Source organism: Ochotona princeps, chromosome X, assembly GCF_030435755.1.
Source record: "Ochotona princeps isolate mOchPri1 chromosome X, mOchPri1.hap1, whole genome shotgun sequence".
Classification (NCBI taxonomy): Eukaryota; Metazoa; Chordata; class Mammalia; order Lagomorpha; family Ochotonidae; genus Ochotona; species Ochotona princeps.
This window is the reverse complement of record NC_080865.1, coordinates 89695955-89711631: the sequence shown is the minus strand read 5'-3', so window position 1 is coordinate 89711631 and position 15677 is coordinate 89695955. Positions and strand designations below refer to the sequence as shown.

The window sequence follows — 15677 nt, the reverse complement described above, 5'->3', positions numbered from 1 at the left end:
TGGATTATGATCACAGTCTGTTCCGTGAACTAGGAGAACATGGAAAATAAATACACTTGTTGGAAGGGAATTCAGTGTAATGAATAAGGCTATAACATTGGCATCAGAACTGCCTGGGTTCATATTCCTGCTTAACATTTAACTGCTGTGTAATATTGAGCTGACTAAAACTGTCTTGCCTTGATTTCATCATCTATATAATTATTTTAGTAATTCATATATATACTTATGTTTCTCAATAGACTTTGAGATCCTCAAGTAAGAGCTAGAGACCACTCCATCATCATTATCTAAATGATTATCATGTAATGATTTTCATTTACTAAGCGCTCATATGTGCCAGAAACCATAGTAAATTCATTATCTACACTATCTAATTTAATCTTCAGATAACCTCTAAGCTACTGTTATATTTTCCTAATTTTATAGATTGTCATTTTTATCACCAAATTAAGGTCTTTATTCATAACGCTTGTTATAGTGTATACTTATAATTATTCATCTGTATTTTAATATTTGTCTCCTACTATAGAATGTAAGCTCCATAAGACCAAGGATGGTCTGTTTGACTCACCATAATGTCTTCAGTATTTGGTCTACTGCCTGACACAGGAAATGTTTTCAATGAATATACAGTAAATGTGCAAAAAAATCTGGGAAACAGCAAGGCAAGAAGGGAAGAAAGGAAATAAAGGGAATGAACCTAAAATTAGAGCTGGAATCTAGACCAGAGACACCTTACTAACAAACCAATGTTCAATGCTCTTGAAAGTTAGGTAGGATTTCTTCCTACTCTTTAATGTTCTTTCATTAGACAGTTGTTGACAAAATCCTCTCCTTGGTTTGCATAATGCTGTATAACAAAATTACAGGGCATGTGAAAATTAATGAAGATGAGCCTGGATGCAAGAAAAGAATTACAGGAGAGTAAATAGAAAAGGAGAATTTTTGTCTTAGCATAAGTACAGAGCGATGATTTAATGCTTATGGAGTAATACCAAATTACAGTGAATGATTACTTCCAAATCTTATTGTTTTGGTGCTAAGGCCTTCTTCTTTCCAAAGTGCCATATTTCAGTCAGATTATCTGCAAAGTACTAACTTATTCACCACCACTTTATAATCTCTGACCACTTGAGGAGTTGTCACACAGCAGAAAAGGAAAAGCAGAATGTCTGGACTTATTCTTCAAACTCAGGAAAGGGATTTTGAAAGCTGTTTGGTAACCCCAGCACTTACATGCCTTCTGAAAATTCTTGGCTACTGCCAGTGATTGTAGGAATCCTAGGAAAACCAGCAATCTCTTCCTCTGTGGACATGGGACTACTCTGATAAAACAGGGTACCAGGATACAAAATTAATGAATACAAATCAATGGTACTAATATACACAAATAATTCCATGGCTGAAAAAGAAATTGTAAGTATGATCCCCTTTAAAATAGTGGAGAGGAATCTTAAATACCTAGGAATTAAGCTAACTAAATATGTGGATGATATCTATGATGAATAACTATAAAACATTTAAAAAGGAAATAGAAGAAGACTTTGAGAAATGGAAAAACTTACCATGTTCCTAGATTGGCAGGATCAACAACATCAAAATGACCATATTACCAAACGTAACATGCAGAGTCCACGCAATCCCAATCAAAATCCCAACAACATTTTTCTCAGAAATAGAAAAGATGATAGAAAAGTTCATTTGGAATCACAAAAGACCACGAATAGCTAAAGCTTTCCTGGAAAATAGAAATCAAGCTGGAGGAATCACAATTCCAGACCTCAAGACATACTACAAAGCAGTGGTCATCAAAACAGTCTGGTACTGGTACAGAAACAGAGATCAGTGGAACAAAATAGAAACACCAGAAGGGAGCCCACACATGTATAGCCAACTAATCTTTGACAATAAAGCTGAAAACAATCCAGGGGAAAAGTCTTGTCTATTCAACAAATGCTATAGGGACAGTGGATAGCAGCTTGCAGAATTAAGAATCAAGGACTGCATGTGTTACATTATACAAAAATCAGCTCTAAATGGATCAAGGACCCAATTCTACACCCAGAAACCATCAAACTATTAAAGGAAAACACAGGAAGCACTCTAAACAAGTACAAACAGGGATAGATTTCTTAGAAAAGACACCAAAAGCACAGGCAGTGAAAGCCAAAATGAACAAATGGGAGTACATCAAACTAAAAAGCTTCTGTACAGCAAAGGAAACCAAGTGAAGAAGCATCCAACAGAGTGGGAGAAAATTTTTGCACCCTATACAAGTGACAGGGGACTAATATCCAGGATTTACAAAGAGCTTCAGAAACCCAGGGACAGATTTTAAAAAACTGTGAAAAAAATGAGCAAAGGTAATAAAGACATTTTTCTTTTTCTTTTTTTAATTTTAGCTCTATTTTTATTATTACTTCATTTTATAACACAGTTCCATAGGTTCTGGGATTCCCCCAACCCCCCCAAGCCCTCCCCCATATTGATTTCATCCATATTGTTACAGTACAGCTTATAACCAGTTGAAATTCCATCATTGCGGGCATGGACCATGCAGAGAGTTCAGCATCTTATTGTCCAGATAAATTCAACAGTTTCCTTGGGAAACAATCCTTGATCTGAAAGAGCTGGCAGAATATCATCCCCTCCAATGAAAAGTCACAACACAAAATCAACAGGAAGAATCATGGAAATTTACATCATAAAGTCAATTGACATGGTACTGAGTGACCAATGTGTTAGAAAATGCAAATTCTTAACCACATCCTGTAACTACTTCATTGACATCTCAGTTTTAGTTTATACATAACCTACTGCTATAAACCTTAAAATGGTTATAGGGTATTATTCAGCTGTCTCATGTCTTTTTTTTTCTTCATATTTACATTTGGCAGTTTATAGTATTCAAGCGTGATTTTTACTGAACTCTGTGAATTTTAGGATAGTCCAAACAGGCTTTTAACTCTAACAAGCCATATGTTAACAATTGAGGCGCAGAACAGTTTTAGGAGGGGTGTGCAGAGAAATCTTCAATACCTTAGTGAGGAGTAACTGATCTTTGTGTCCTTCCTAGTAAAGTATATGGGAGTCCAAGCTGACTTTTTCTTGTGTGCTCTAAGCTTTCCTTATTGGTCTCTGTCTGTCTGATCTAATTTTTGTGCCTCCAGAGCGACCCTGATGGTCATTGCAAGAGAGGGTGTGGAGCCAAAGTTGGAACTAAGTAAGGACCAGAGAAAGCCCCTCTCCTGAGTCCCGAAGGAAGTTTACTGTTCTGTTTCTGAGGACCACTTGGGACTCCTGGCTGTTGTTCTCATGTCATTATACCCTGTGAGGAGGGTTCTGGGCTTCTACCATCCCATGTGAGAGATCCGATAGGGAATGATTGACCTCAGCGTTCTTGGCCTACAAGGTCACACAAATTCCCTGTGATCTCCTTAGCAGTTGGGATATAGTCCTTGGTGCCCATACTGATAGTCCTTGGTGAGGTACCAAGAGTCTCTGGGGTTAGGATACAAGCCTCCTCCTGTCCTCCTGTTCCTCTCTGGGGTCCCCTCCTGCTCTGTGCATCTGACCTGTTAAGAGGCTCTCAGGATCGCTCTTGGATCCCACTGCATGTCTTTATAGTTTTTGCTAATGTCTAATGCAGATTCGAGTCTGCTGTCTATGAGTTACCTGTTACAATCTTGATAGATTATACTTAACATCTTCCTCACACACACACTAAGAAGGTGGAAGATTTCTCTGCTCTCTCGACCCATTGCGGAATAACATAGGGTATTAAAAGCATATAAGGCTTTTCAGTTCTTTGATGTAGATCATAAGCAGTCTGTCTCTCATTGATTTTTGGTTCATTGGTTACATCACAATATCTTATTGAGTGTGATACAGGGTTAAGCTACTCAGCTATTTAAAAAAAAAAAATGAAATGCATCTCTTTGTGGCCAAATGGGCCCAATTGGAAACCATTATGCTAAGGGAAATGAGCCAATTCCAAAGGTTAGATACCACATGTGTGCCTTAAGTTAAGATGAAACATGTCAATCCTAAAAACAGTACCTGCAAACTGTAATATTATTACACCCTCAAACAGATATTTTTCAAAACAACAGATTCACATGGCTAACAGATGTGTGGAAAGATGCTCAGGCTCCCTAGCCATCAGAGAGATACGAGTGAAAACCACATTGAGGTACCACCTAATTCCAGTAAGACTGACCTACATTCAGAACTTGACTAACAACACCTGCTGCTGTGGATGTGGGGAGAAAGGTATCTGCCTTCACTGCTGGTGGGAGTGTAGGCTAGTACAACCACTATGGAAATCAGTATGGAGAAGTGCTTAGACAGTTGTAAACAAACATGCCATATATATGAGCCAGCTATCCCGCTCCCAGGAATAGACCCAAAGGAAGTGAAAACTGCATATGAGAATGGGATCTGTAATCCTATAGTCACAGCAGCACAATCTACAATAGCAAAGACATGGAAACAATCCACATGCCCATCCAAAGAGGAGTGGCTAAAGAAACTGTGGTGCATTACTCCATAGAATATTACTGAGTCATTAAAAAAGAATGAAATTATACCATTTGCCACTAGATGATCCTAACTAGAGACCATTATGCTCAGTGACATAAACATAAGGACGAATACCATATGTCCTCTCTAACGTAAGGAAGCCGTCATGCAAATTATAAGTTCAGTAACCCTTTTCATACTGTCTTTGTTGCATCCCATGTGTTGTGATGTTTTTTTATTTCATTTTAATTTCTTCTAAATACTTCCTTTTCTCTTGTTGCATTCATTGTTGGCTATTGGATTGCACAATGGCATCATTTTACCCAAGAGACTTTTGTGTTTTCTTTTTGTCACCCATGTGTTTGTTATTCAGTGGCCTATTTTTTTCAACTCCATGGTACTATATTTTTTTCTTCTTTTTCTTTTTGTTTTAATTTCATCCCTATTGTTAACCTTATTTCGTGGCTTCTCATTTAAGGCAATATATAGTGATGAAGTAATACAGACTACTATTTCAAAATGTGAAGATAAATTGCAAGATGCATCCCTACTTCCAAATCAAAGATCCCTGTGGAATTGTTGGACATACCTAGACAATGGGATGCTGGACTGTCTGGCATTGTCTGTACCAGCAATGTCGGGGCACACTTAAATAACAGACTGATGGAATTGTAATGCCTTATGAAGGACTATGCTATTGTAACAATATGAAGAAAATCACTTGGGGAGTGGGAACTTGGCAGGAGGTCGGAATCCCAGACTCTACAGAATTATACCATAAAATTCAAAATTCAGAATTCAAATTCAAGAAGAAAGAAAACTGAGCGAAAATGATGTTAGACTTTGTTCTTTAGGCACTGACAAAAAAATTTTTTTTTTTTTTAAGAAATTGCTGGATATCCATCTCCAGTCTGAAAAGTTAGGCCAGAACTTAACTTTGCCACCTCACAGTAGTAATTCTAAACAGATGTTTAGCACAGTGTGTTTTGTAAATGTAGACCTCAATTCCAGATTGCTGCCAGAGATGATCATTTGGGATTTCTCTTTAAAGTAAGAATTTACAGGCTTGCTTACACAAATGGCTGAGCCAAGATGGGAAAATGATGCTAGCTGGTGAGATCAAATTGAATTAAACTGAATTATTAGTTGGATTTATCTATCCCTGGTTATTACAAATGAAATTCCTGCATGCATTCAGTTGTCCTAGAAAGAAAATCAGCTTAGCAATCATGTCAGCAATGTTTGGAAACAATTTATCATTCTAAAAGGTATGCAATCTCTGAATGTCATTTTATATATTGCTTATTTTGTCCAAAATCAATATACTTTTATTTTCTTCCTTCAGGTGTTTCTTGAATATCTATACCAGACAGACACTGACCTAAGAAATGGGGAAGCAAAGGTGCCTAAAACCCAGTCCCTGACCTGAAAGATTAGGCAGGGTAGCAGAATAAATATGATTCTGCTCAGTTAATAGTAAATGCCATGGTGGTTTTGCTTCTGAAATATTCTCCTTGTTCAATTCTCCACTCATTGCCTGGAAGAAAATTTTGTGCCTCCTTAAAGACTTATTTCAGAAACTTCTTTCCTGGTGAAGGTTTCTCTGGCGTGCTTTATCTCCTCTACTACCCAACCCCAAATGTATATACACAAATCCTGTCCCACGGTTTTCATTATTCCACTGTGTTCCCATAGCACTTCACTTACAGTTTTATTATAGTACTTATCATGATAATTTGTATCTTGTTTAGATGACTGTGTCTCATATCTGGTTGTTTATATGACTGTGCCTTTCACTATACTGCAAGTTCCTCCAGAGCAGTAAATGAGTTTTTATTCATATTGTGTCTAGTTGCTAGCACAGAACTCAGCATATAGTAGCCTCAAAAAGTTTGGAAGAAAATAAATGAATCAGAAGGCATATTAAAATCAAATTATAGATAAAATATTATGAGAGCACATAGGAAGGAGTAATTCATTTCAGTGAGGTGGCTTCACAGACAAGTTGGCATTGGAGATTCCCCTGGCAAAATAAGTACAGTCTTATAGGTGGTGATGGGTGTAGGTGACGGAAAGCAGATGAAAGGGACATTTAAGGCACAACTTCTTCAGAACAACATTCCTTATGTAAAATAATGCTGTTCCTAATATTCTCGTGCAAACCTGCCAAACTGGAACCATACTTGCTAGAATTTTAACAGGTAGTTTGAGTTGATGCACATTTTGTAAATAGTAGTACTGTGCTATCCTTAAAAAAAAAAAAAAAAAAAAAAAAAAAAAAAACTGATGGTCTAGATCATTCTCCCTCTCCTCCACCCCCACCCTTGCCCCAATTTAGTCCAGAGTTTGGCTAGGTTGGTACATTGTAACATGTAATTCTTTGATCTCAAAATTCTTTGTTGAAAAGAGTTCTTGATTTTCTTATGTATTTCCCAGTATTACAAAGCCATGAGTATATTGTTTTACATTGGGGTCCAGTACTTCCAAATCTACCTCTTTCATATAGGAGTCATTCTCCAGCCACAAGAAAAAAACAGAGTGCAAATTCAGTAATGTCTAAAGGTATCTTCCAACTATAATGTTCCTTGAGATCTTGTATTCCATGGTTAGCATTGGCAGTACACATGGACCTAATTATAGCCATGTGAACTCTGACCGAAAGGGTTTTTGATACATCATGTTTGTTTTTCTTGGTTAAGAATTACAAGAGGTTCTTCCTAGCCTTTAAATATGTGTTTGTGAAAGCACTGAAAACTGAGTATGAGGACTGAGGAGTTCCTACAAAGAAGTCACCAGTTCTGGCTTCTGACTACATTAATGAACTCCTAGAGCCAGCAATCACTGTGTTTATGTTTCTGGCTGGTTTATGGGGAAGAGGAAGCAAAAGGGAGTGCTTATGAATGTCAATGTTAGTATTTCAGAAAGAATGTCTCTAGAAATTTGTATTTACTTACTCTGACCAATCAGTGACCAAAATAGCACATGCAGAAATAAACCAAACAAGGAACACCCCTGATGTTGCCAGATTGGAAGGAAGTGGTGGCCTTTGACAAGCTGCTGTTAGAACAGAGTTGCTTTGGGGATATAATTGGCAGAAATGCATACTAGGAAGGTAAAAGTTATGAAACTTTTACTATGGCTATCAGTAGTCAAAGGGAATTTCTAGAAATAAAAGTCTGTTTGTACTCAGATGATCTGTGACCTTATCTCTTCCATCTGTGCAATAAATGCATGAACATTTGTATACATAACCTGCTTTAATGTCTTTCTTTACATCATCTCTGCTGGAATTTCTTCTCCCTTCTTTACATAACTGATAACTATCCATCACTCAGTACTACTATACTTCTACAGAAATCTGGCTCAATCTTTCAAATTCTGTCTTCTCCATGAAGTATTTCCTAGTTAGCTCTTCATCATTCCTTAATTTCTGATCTTTACAATTCAAGTCTTTTATTGTTTCCTAATTGTTTAATTGGAGATATTAAGGAATAGTGGCTAAACATACACAGTGCTGTATGACCTCTGACAAGGTAACCATTTAAAACCTCTTAACTATTATATGTAGATATGAATAGTACCTCTGTCTTGGGGTTCATTGTATGTTAAGTGCTTTATCTGGTATATAATAGATGTGCAATAATTTGTGGGTGGAGGTGGTGATAGTATCACCATCATCATCAGTCTCTTCAGCAGCTAGATTGTGCAGCTTTTAAAGTCAAGGGACATGGTTCTTGTCTTATTTTTTTCTGGTACTCCTAAATACACCTGCTGATTGTGTCCAGCTCTATTCTGCACTACTATCACTAAGATGTTAAATTGCATCTGCAGTAGAATCTTTGTATTTTATTGCCAACTACAGAAGCTCTGAGATTTTTTTTCTTGGTTAACATGCATAAGTAGTTTAGACAGAAGCTGCTGAAGTAATCATATGCTAGTAGATGGGAAAGAATAAGAAATTTCTTAATCATTTCAAGACCCTTTGGTGTGTATACTTTGGGACAAAAAGGAAAAAAGTATGGAAGAGATGGATGGAGGAGAAATGAAGGGATCTCTTACACTAAAATGTTATCTGGTGAATTGCTTTCAAATTCCATGATTTCCTGCCAGTTTGAGCTGTATTGTTTCAATCCTTTTAAGAAAGCCAGCCTTGAGACCTCATCTACCACTCTCCTTCAGATCATTTTTGGAAAAAAAAATTGCCATCATTAGTATTAGTAAGTAAACTAGATAGTAGAATCTTAACACCACAAATTACTTGGCTTGTCATTTCTTTCCAGCTGATAATAGTAGAACTCTGAATGTGGATTCCACTGCAATGACACTGCCTATGTCTGATCCAGCTGCATGGGCCACAGCAATGAATAATCTTGGGATGGCACCACTAGGAATTTCTGGACAACCGATTTTACCTGGTATGTTATTTTTAATCATCTTGCAAGTGTTTTTATTGACCATGTGGCAATAAATATAACAGTGTGACACAACTTATTTTGAAGTTGACATTCACCAGATTCTGCCTAGAGTGTGCATTTTTGTAATATGAGCTTTATAGATCAGGTAGCCATTAGTATACTCACTGTTGTACTTTGGACAAGCTGAAAGTGTATCTGATGTACAATAGAGTTACTGACCATTTACATAGCTCATTGAAATATAAAGCAACAAAATTGTGGCAAGGAATTAGAAGAACCCTTGTCTAACTTTATAGATTTCATCTAAAGGCAATTAAACATGGAGATGCCAAAAAGCCCTGCCTTCGATATCTTCAAAATCATAGATTCCTAAAGGAGAGGAAAAGAGATGGAAGGGACATTAGCTGAAGGAGTAGTTTAGATGCCATGAAACCTTCCTAGACAGTGAAAGTTAACTAACCATTACAATGGATTTGTGAAGACATTAGGGAACTACCATCTCAGACACTGAGATGGCTTTTTAAGCAGCCTAAATAGTAACTTCCCCAGATTCATTTAATTGTGATCTTACTTAAAAGCCAGGCTAGAACCATGCTACACATACTGTGCTCTGAATAAACTGAAATATATTGAAGTTATAACATTTTAAGTCCTAACCCAGACCTACTGCATCAGAAGCTGCAGGTGATCCAAAGGTTCATTAAAGTTTTTTTTTTTTTAAAGATTTATTTTTATTTTTATTACAAAGTCAGATATACTGAGAGGAAGAGAGAGAGGAAGTGGAGCTGCCGGGATTAGAACCAGCAACCATATGGGATCAAGGCGAGGACCTTAGCCACTAGGCCACGCTGCCAAGCCCAAGGTTCATTAAAGTTAAGAAGCTAATTCAGAGTGGTGCTTTTTTGTCTTGCTATTTGTTTATATAATTATCTTATATATAACTACATAACTAGTTATATATAACTAGTATATATATATAGTATATATAACTAGTTATAGAAGATATATATAGAAGATATAGATCTTCTATATAACTATATATACCCCACCCTCCCACCCTCCCAAAAAAGTAATTTACTATTTCCAGACCACATCAATTATTATAGGTTTTTATGTGGATTAGGTACATTAGGTAACAACAATACTAATAAGTTAAGAAAGAAATTTACATTGAAAGCCAGGAAATAATCATGAAAGCCACCAAGTATGAAGAGAAAAGGGTATGAAAATGAGAAATAGAGAAAAAATGAGTATCACTTCTATACGTGGCAAAAACAAAGAATGGCTATACCAAACTGTGATTCAAGCCATGAGCCATGATTATCTAGACTGTATCTTCCCATACTAAATCAACCCTAACTAAATTGAGTAACCAGGAATCTTTGGAGGGCTTGAATGATTAGATCACGGATCTTCACTTTTAAATAGGTGGTAGTGCCAATCGGGGATGAATAGATGTTACTGTTGGTGTTACTGTGGAAACAAATATTGCAGACTGATTAAAATCTCAGATTCTGAATTTACTATGCCATGATTCCAGTATCTTCTGAGTATCTACTGAGATTGTTTCATCACCCATAAAATCAGATCAGTGGTATCTAACCTCTAGTGTTGATATAAGAATAAAGTTATGCATAACACCTAGCACACAATAGGTGCTCAAAAATGTTATTAAAATACTCTGAAAACAACAATGCATATATATTTTTAATTTATTTATTACTTTATGATACAATTCCATAGGCTCTGGCAAGGCAGTAGTAGATGACTCAAGTTCATGAGCTCCTACCACTGTAGGAGAGACTCCAGTGGAGGTCCAGGCTCCTGGTTTTGGCCTGGCCCAGCCCCAACCATTGCAGCCATTTGGAGAATAAACTAGTAGATGATTTCTACTCCCACTCTCTGTAATTCTGCCTTTCCAATAAATAAAGCTTTGATACAAAACCACTGTCAATATATTAAGCCATCAATCCTCATATCTTTACAGATGAAAAGGAAATGCTTAGAACCAGAAGAGCTTAAAACAGCAAGTGTCTTCAACCACAGATTCATTTTTTTAATTTTGCAATGTTTACATATACAAAATGAGGGAAGGTACCTGTGTCCAAACATGAAGTTCATTTAGGTTTCACATAGAATTTACCCATATAACTTGGAGATAATTTTATACAGTATTTTTAGTGCATCTGTGTTTTGACAGCAACCCATCACATGAGGTTCAATATGGAATTTTCCATTGTGGCATTATTTTAGAACTCAGAAAGCTTTGGATATTGAAGCATAGTGGATTTCATATGTTTGGATTAGGGACATTCAACCAATACTATTAGAAGTACTGTATGATCTTTGAGGTAAAAGAAATACTTACTTCCTTCAGATGGCTGCTAAGGAGTAATCCACCATAGGGGGAGGGCACGGGGAGGGGTTGGGGGAACCTCAGAGCCTAAGAAACAATGTCATAAAATGAAATGCAATTTAAAAAGAGGATCCAATGTGCAATGGAAATATTCGGGCACTATGCAGCTACGGTTAGGTAGTGTTCCCCACATCCAGCTCTCACCAGACATTTGTGCCCTCAAGAATTGTTTTGATTTCCACCATAGCTCCCTTTCCCTTGTTTACCTAAGAAATTAAAAAGAAAAAGATAAGGCTTGTTAGGGTTCCTTTCAACCTCGTGATTCAGTTGATTTCTGCCTGCTGCTATGCTGCAAGGAGAATTATTTGACTCATAGCTCCTAGGAAGTCTGGTCTTAGAAATGCTAATGTTTATCTTGGTAGTTAACTTTTTGTCTTAAAACACGAGAGACAGTAACATGGCCTGGTTGAGACACACTTTGTCAAACTATGTATAAAATTGCTTGAGTTCTGTGTAGACTGGTTTTTCTCCTATCTGCATTACGTTAGATGGCAGTTTCCCACTGAGATAAAATTAAGGTTCCACATCCAGAATGCCCAAGTTCAAATCCCTATCTCCCATTAACTGTGTAACCTTTGACAAGTTACTAAACCTCTGTGTACCTCAGTTTTATCATCTGTAAACTGAAGATAATCTTATGTCATAGGATTGTTACAAGGATTGATGAATCAATGTCTGTAAAGCATTGGAATGATGACTTGGTAAACAGTAATCCCTGCGCTAACTCAGCTATTAAATATTGTCTCAAGTTCAGATAGGATATGTGGGTTGCGGAAGACTGAATTGTGTTTTACTTATGGTCATAACAACAGTGAAAGATAATGAATGTAAAGATGAAATTATTCCCAGTGAAACACTGGACGGTGGCAGGCGGAGAGAATGGTATGCAGGTGACAGTGCTCATGCCTGCTCCTTGTAAATATGGTGTGAAATACATTTACAATCTATATAATACATATAAATATCTGGGAAATAGAGTACCTTCCATCTCTGTGATGTTAGGTTATAACCAAGTGGGTTAAAAAATCTGCCTAATCCTATCTTCACCCCTCATGATTGCTTACAATGGAAAAGGCAGGGAATAGATTTCATGATTACCTGTTGTTACCTGTTACCTGTTGAAGGCTAATTCAGCTACTTTTCTGCCCCTCCAGAGGCTTCCTATTGAGCCAGCAGACTGTTCTTTGTCCTGTCTGACCTGGCCAGTCTGTGACAACAGAAAAGGCCTTTGGTACTGATGAAAAACAGGAAACATATAAGCTTCCCTGACTTATCCCCCAAGAGCTCAAGTCTATAAAGTTGTGGCTCCTGAGACTCTTAAAGACACACACATGGCTTGAAGGCAATCTCTGACATGATTATTATGTTCACTGAGTTGAGGGCAGAGATGAACCATCTCTAGGGTTTGGTGTGGAGCTTCCTTTCATCTAACATGGTGTTTTGTACAGATGCTATTCAATGAAGTTAATATGCAGTGATGGCCTGTAAGTAGGTCCCCTCTGACTGGGAGCGCTCTTGCTTTGTTAAGCTGGTCAAATAAAACTAATGTTAGTTATCACACGAAGAGAGGCACTCAGAAGAGTCAAGTGTTCTGAGTCAAGAGCATTGTTCTGCTTCATTCATCCCAGATGAACCCAAGGATAAGCCTATTGAGGTACTCAGTGAATGCTGCTTTTTGCTTCCTTTAGTTTCTCTCCAATTAAAATATCCTTAGCAGCCAGGTGGGAAGTCCGTAACATACAAAAGATAAGAGTTCTTCATAGAGTGTCTCCCATGCACCTCTGCAATGAAAAATCTTGGAAAATATGTCTTCATGGGCCTTATTCCTAGAGCAAAGCTCTACCTGTCTCTGGACATTTTCTATTTTAAAAATTAAATAATTTTATCAATTTATGATACAGTTCCATAGGCTCTGAGATTTTCCTCCCTTTACCTCCTCTCCCCCACTGAATTCCCCTGTATTATTACAATAGTGTAGTCCGTAAAGGTACATTTCTCACTGTACTCTAAAGGCCAACTCTGACAAAAGCTCAGAGAATGAATACAGATGTCTGACTCATCTCTGCCCATTGCCCTGGAGCTCCTCAAGGAGCCCTGTGCTTGGGCTTTGTAATATTTTTAATGTTTTCCACAGATAGAGTGTGCCTTCAGTGGCATGTTAGTTAAGACCCTGAGGGAAAAAAAAAGCACAGTTCATTATCGTGACACTTTACCAACTGGCAACAATATATAAAACATTACGCCAAATAGAATGAATGTCTCTCCAAAATAAGCTTGAATCCCACCCAGTTCAGTACTCTCAGTACTCCACATGGAGTATATCCAGGTGCAGAAATGCCTGGTTAAATCTCCAAGATGTCACACGAGCCACCATTAATACAACTATGTCTGACAGGTGGTAGGTCAGGCCTTCCTTTCAAAGAAAGACTGAGCCATTGCCATTCAGTTCACAGGTTATTGAGATCCCACTTGTAGGAAAATGAATGAGGTTCTATACAAGATAGCTGAAAAGCTTAAAATTTTGCAGCTGTTTATCTTGTAGATATGATAGAACTACTCAGCTTCAGCAAAATATGTGTGTCATGCAATCTATGTATTATCATGTCTTTCTTTAAGAACAGACTGCTTCATGATTGACTTGAATGGTGGCATTAACCACAAAAATAACATGGCCATGGAGGACAAACCAGATATGGTCAACATAATAGAAACTGTGTAGCAAGATTGCTGGCAAAGGCTAAGGCTTAGTTGTGTCTCCTAACGGCTACTCCACCAAATAGAGATACTGACACAGTCATCATCACAGTCTGTAGATACATGCTTTAGAGCCATTTCATATGGACATATTTAAAACTATTTAAAGCCTTTGGAAACATTTGTAAAGCTCTAGGACTGGAGGATTGTTGAGATAAGGATTGCATAGTCTTAGCTACTTGCAGCGGCAGCATATCATATGGTCACCAGTTCTAGTCCTGGCTACTCCACTTCTGATCTAGCTTCCTGCTAATAGCCTGGGAGTGAAGCAGAGGAGGTCCAAACTCCTTGGGTCACTGCACCCACATCAGAGACACGGAAAAAGCTGCTGGCACCCAGATTCAGATCAGTCCAGCTCTGGCCATTGCAACCATTGGGGATGAACCAATGAATAGAAGATCTCTGTGTGTGTGTGTGTGTGTGTGTGTGTGTGTGTCTGACTTTCACATAAAATAGATCTTTTTAAAAAGACTAAGAAGATAATTATACAACAGTATAGCAAGTGTTGTAATACAAACGTATGCTAGATTAAGTTTTTAGTCAGAGTGGAGTCTGGGGGAGTGTTGGGTAGGTGTAGTAATGGTTAGGGAAGGTTCTCAAAAAGAGGTAACAGTTGAGATAGCTGCCTACGTAGGTAGGGGTGTGTGTGTGTGTGTGTGTGTGTGTGTGTGTGTGTGTATGAATATTTAGGGAAGGGAAAGAAACTGAAATCAGTTTCAGCGGGGAAATAGTGCTTAAATGATTAGAAGTTATGGAAGAGTAAGTACTTGCTGTGTGGAGACCATAGTCGCTATTGGGTTGAATTTTATTGGCTCCTTCCACAAAGACTTTGAGGCAGTTTTTAAGAAATACTATAATTTTAAAAAAAAACCAAAATTACAAATAAAATAAATTAGCATCTGGGAAAATAGAAGTGAGAATAGAAGGTAAAGATCACCCTCCCCCTCCCCCCATGGTGGGTTCCTCCACCCCGCTGCATAACCATAGTTCAAGTTCAGTTGAAATTCCCTCCCTGCAAGTATTTGCCAAGCATAGGGTGGGGGGGAGAATCCCAGATTCTATGTAATTACAACACAATGTACTTAATGAATAAATTTAATAAAAAAAAAAAGAAGGTAAAGATCAGGTGGGGAAGTTAATTAGAATTCAGATTAATTAGAATTCAGTCTTAAGAGCTACCCCATTTCTAAAGCTGGACTGCACCTGTAACCCAGACAGCCAAAGGCAAATCTGTTCAGTTGCATGACTTACATTTTCCATGAGAAAAAAATGCCAGTTTTTCAGGGAAGTGACTTTTTATGGCCATATGCATATGTCTGTGCATGTGTGATATTCTAGTACTGAAAGAAAGTTTTCAGAAGGTGTGTCATATAAGGGATAGGGGAAGGTACACTAAATGAAATAGGTGAATGAATTAAAAAGCTCAAACACTGGCATATAGCCAAGGGCCAATCAGTATTACTTTCCTTAGTCTGCTGTAAAAGGTAAAAATTTAAAATGCAGTGAATTTGTCATGAAGCTAAATTTTCTCAGTTGAAAGGACTGCCCATTATTTGGGGTTATAGGTT

At 37.5% G+C, this 15677-nt stretch overlaps 1 protein-coding gene across 3 annotated transcripts in view; it reads left to right on the top strand.

Moving 5' to 3' along the window:
- Positions 1-15677, top strand: part of ENOX2 (ecto-NOX disulfide-thiol exchanger 2) — a 291281-nt gene that overhangs the window by 206668 nt on the left and 68936 nt on the right. For 2 of the 3 annotated variants that reach the window (XM_058659098.1, XM_058659097.1), the window contains one exon: positions 8805-8939. The exons of the other annotated variant lie outside the window; for it this stretch is intronic. In XM_058659098.1, coding sequence (XP_058515081.1) covers positions 8843-8939 — 97 coding nt within the window. In that variant the 5' untranslated portion in view covers positions 8805-8842. The remainder of the gene's footprint in view (positions 1-8804; positions 8940-15677) is intronic. 3 annotated transcript variants of the gene reach the window in all.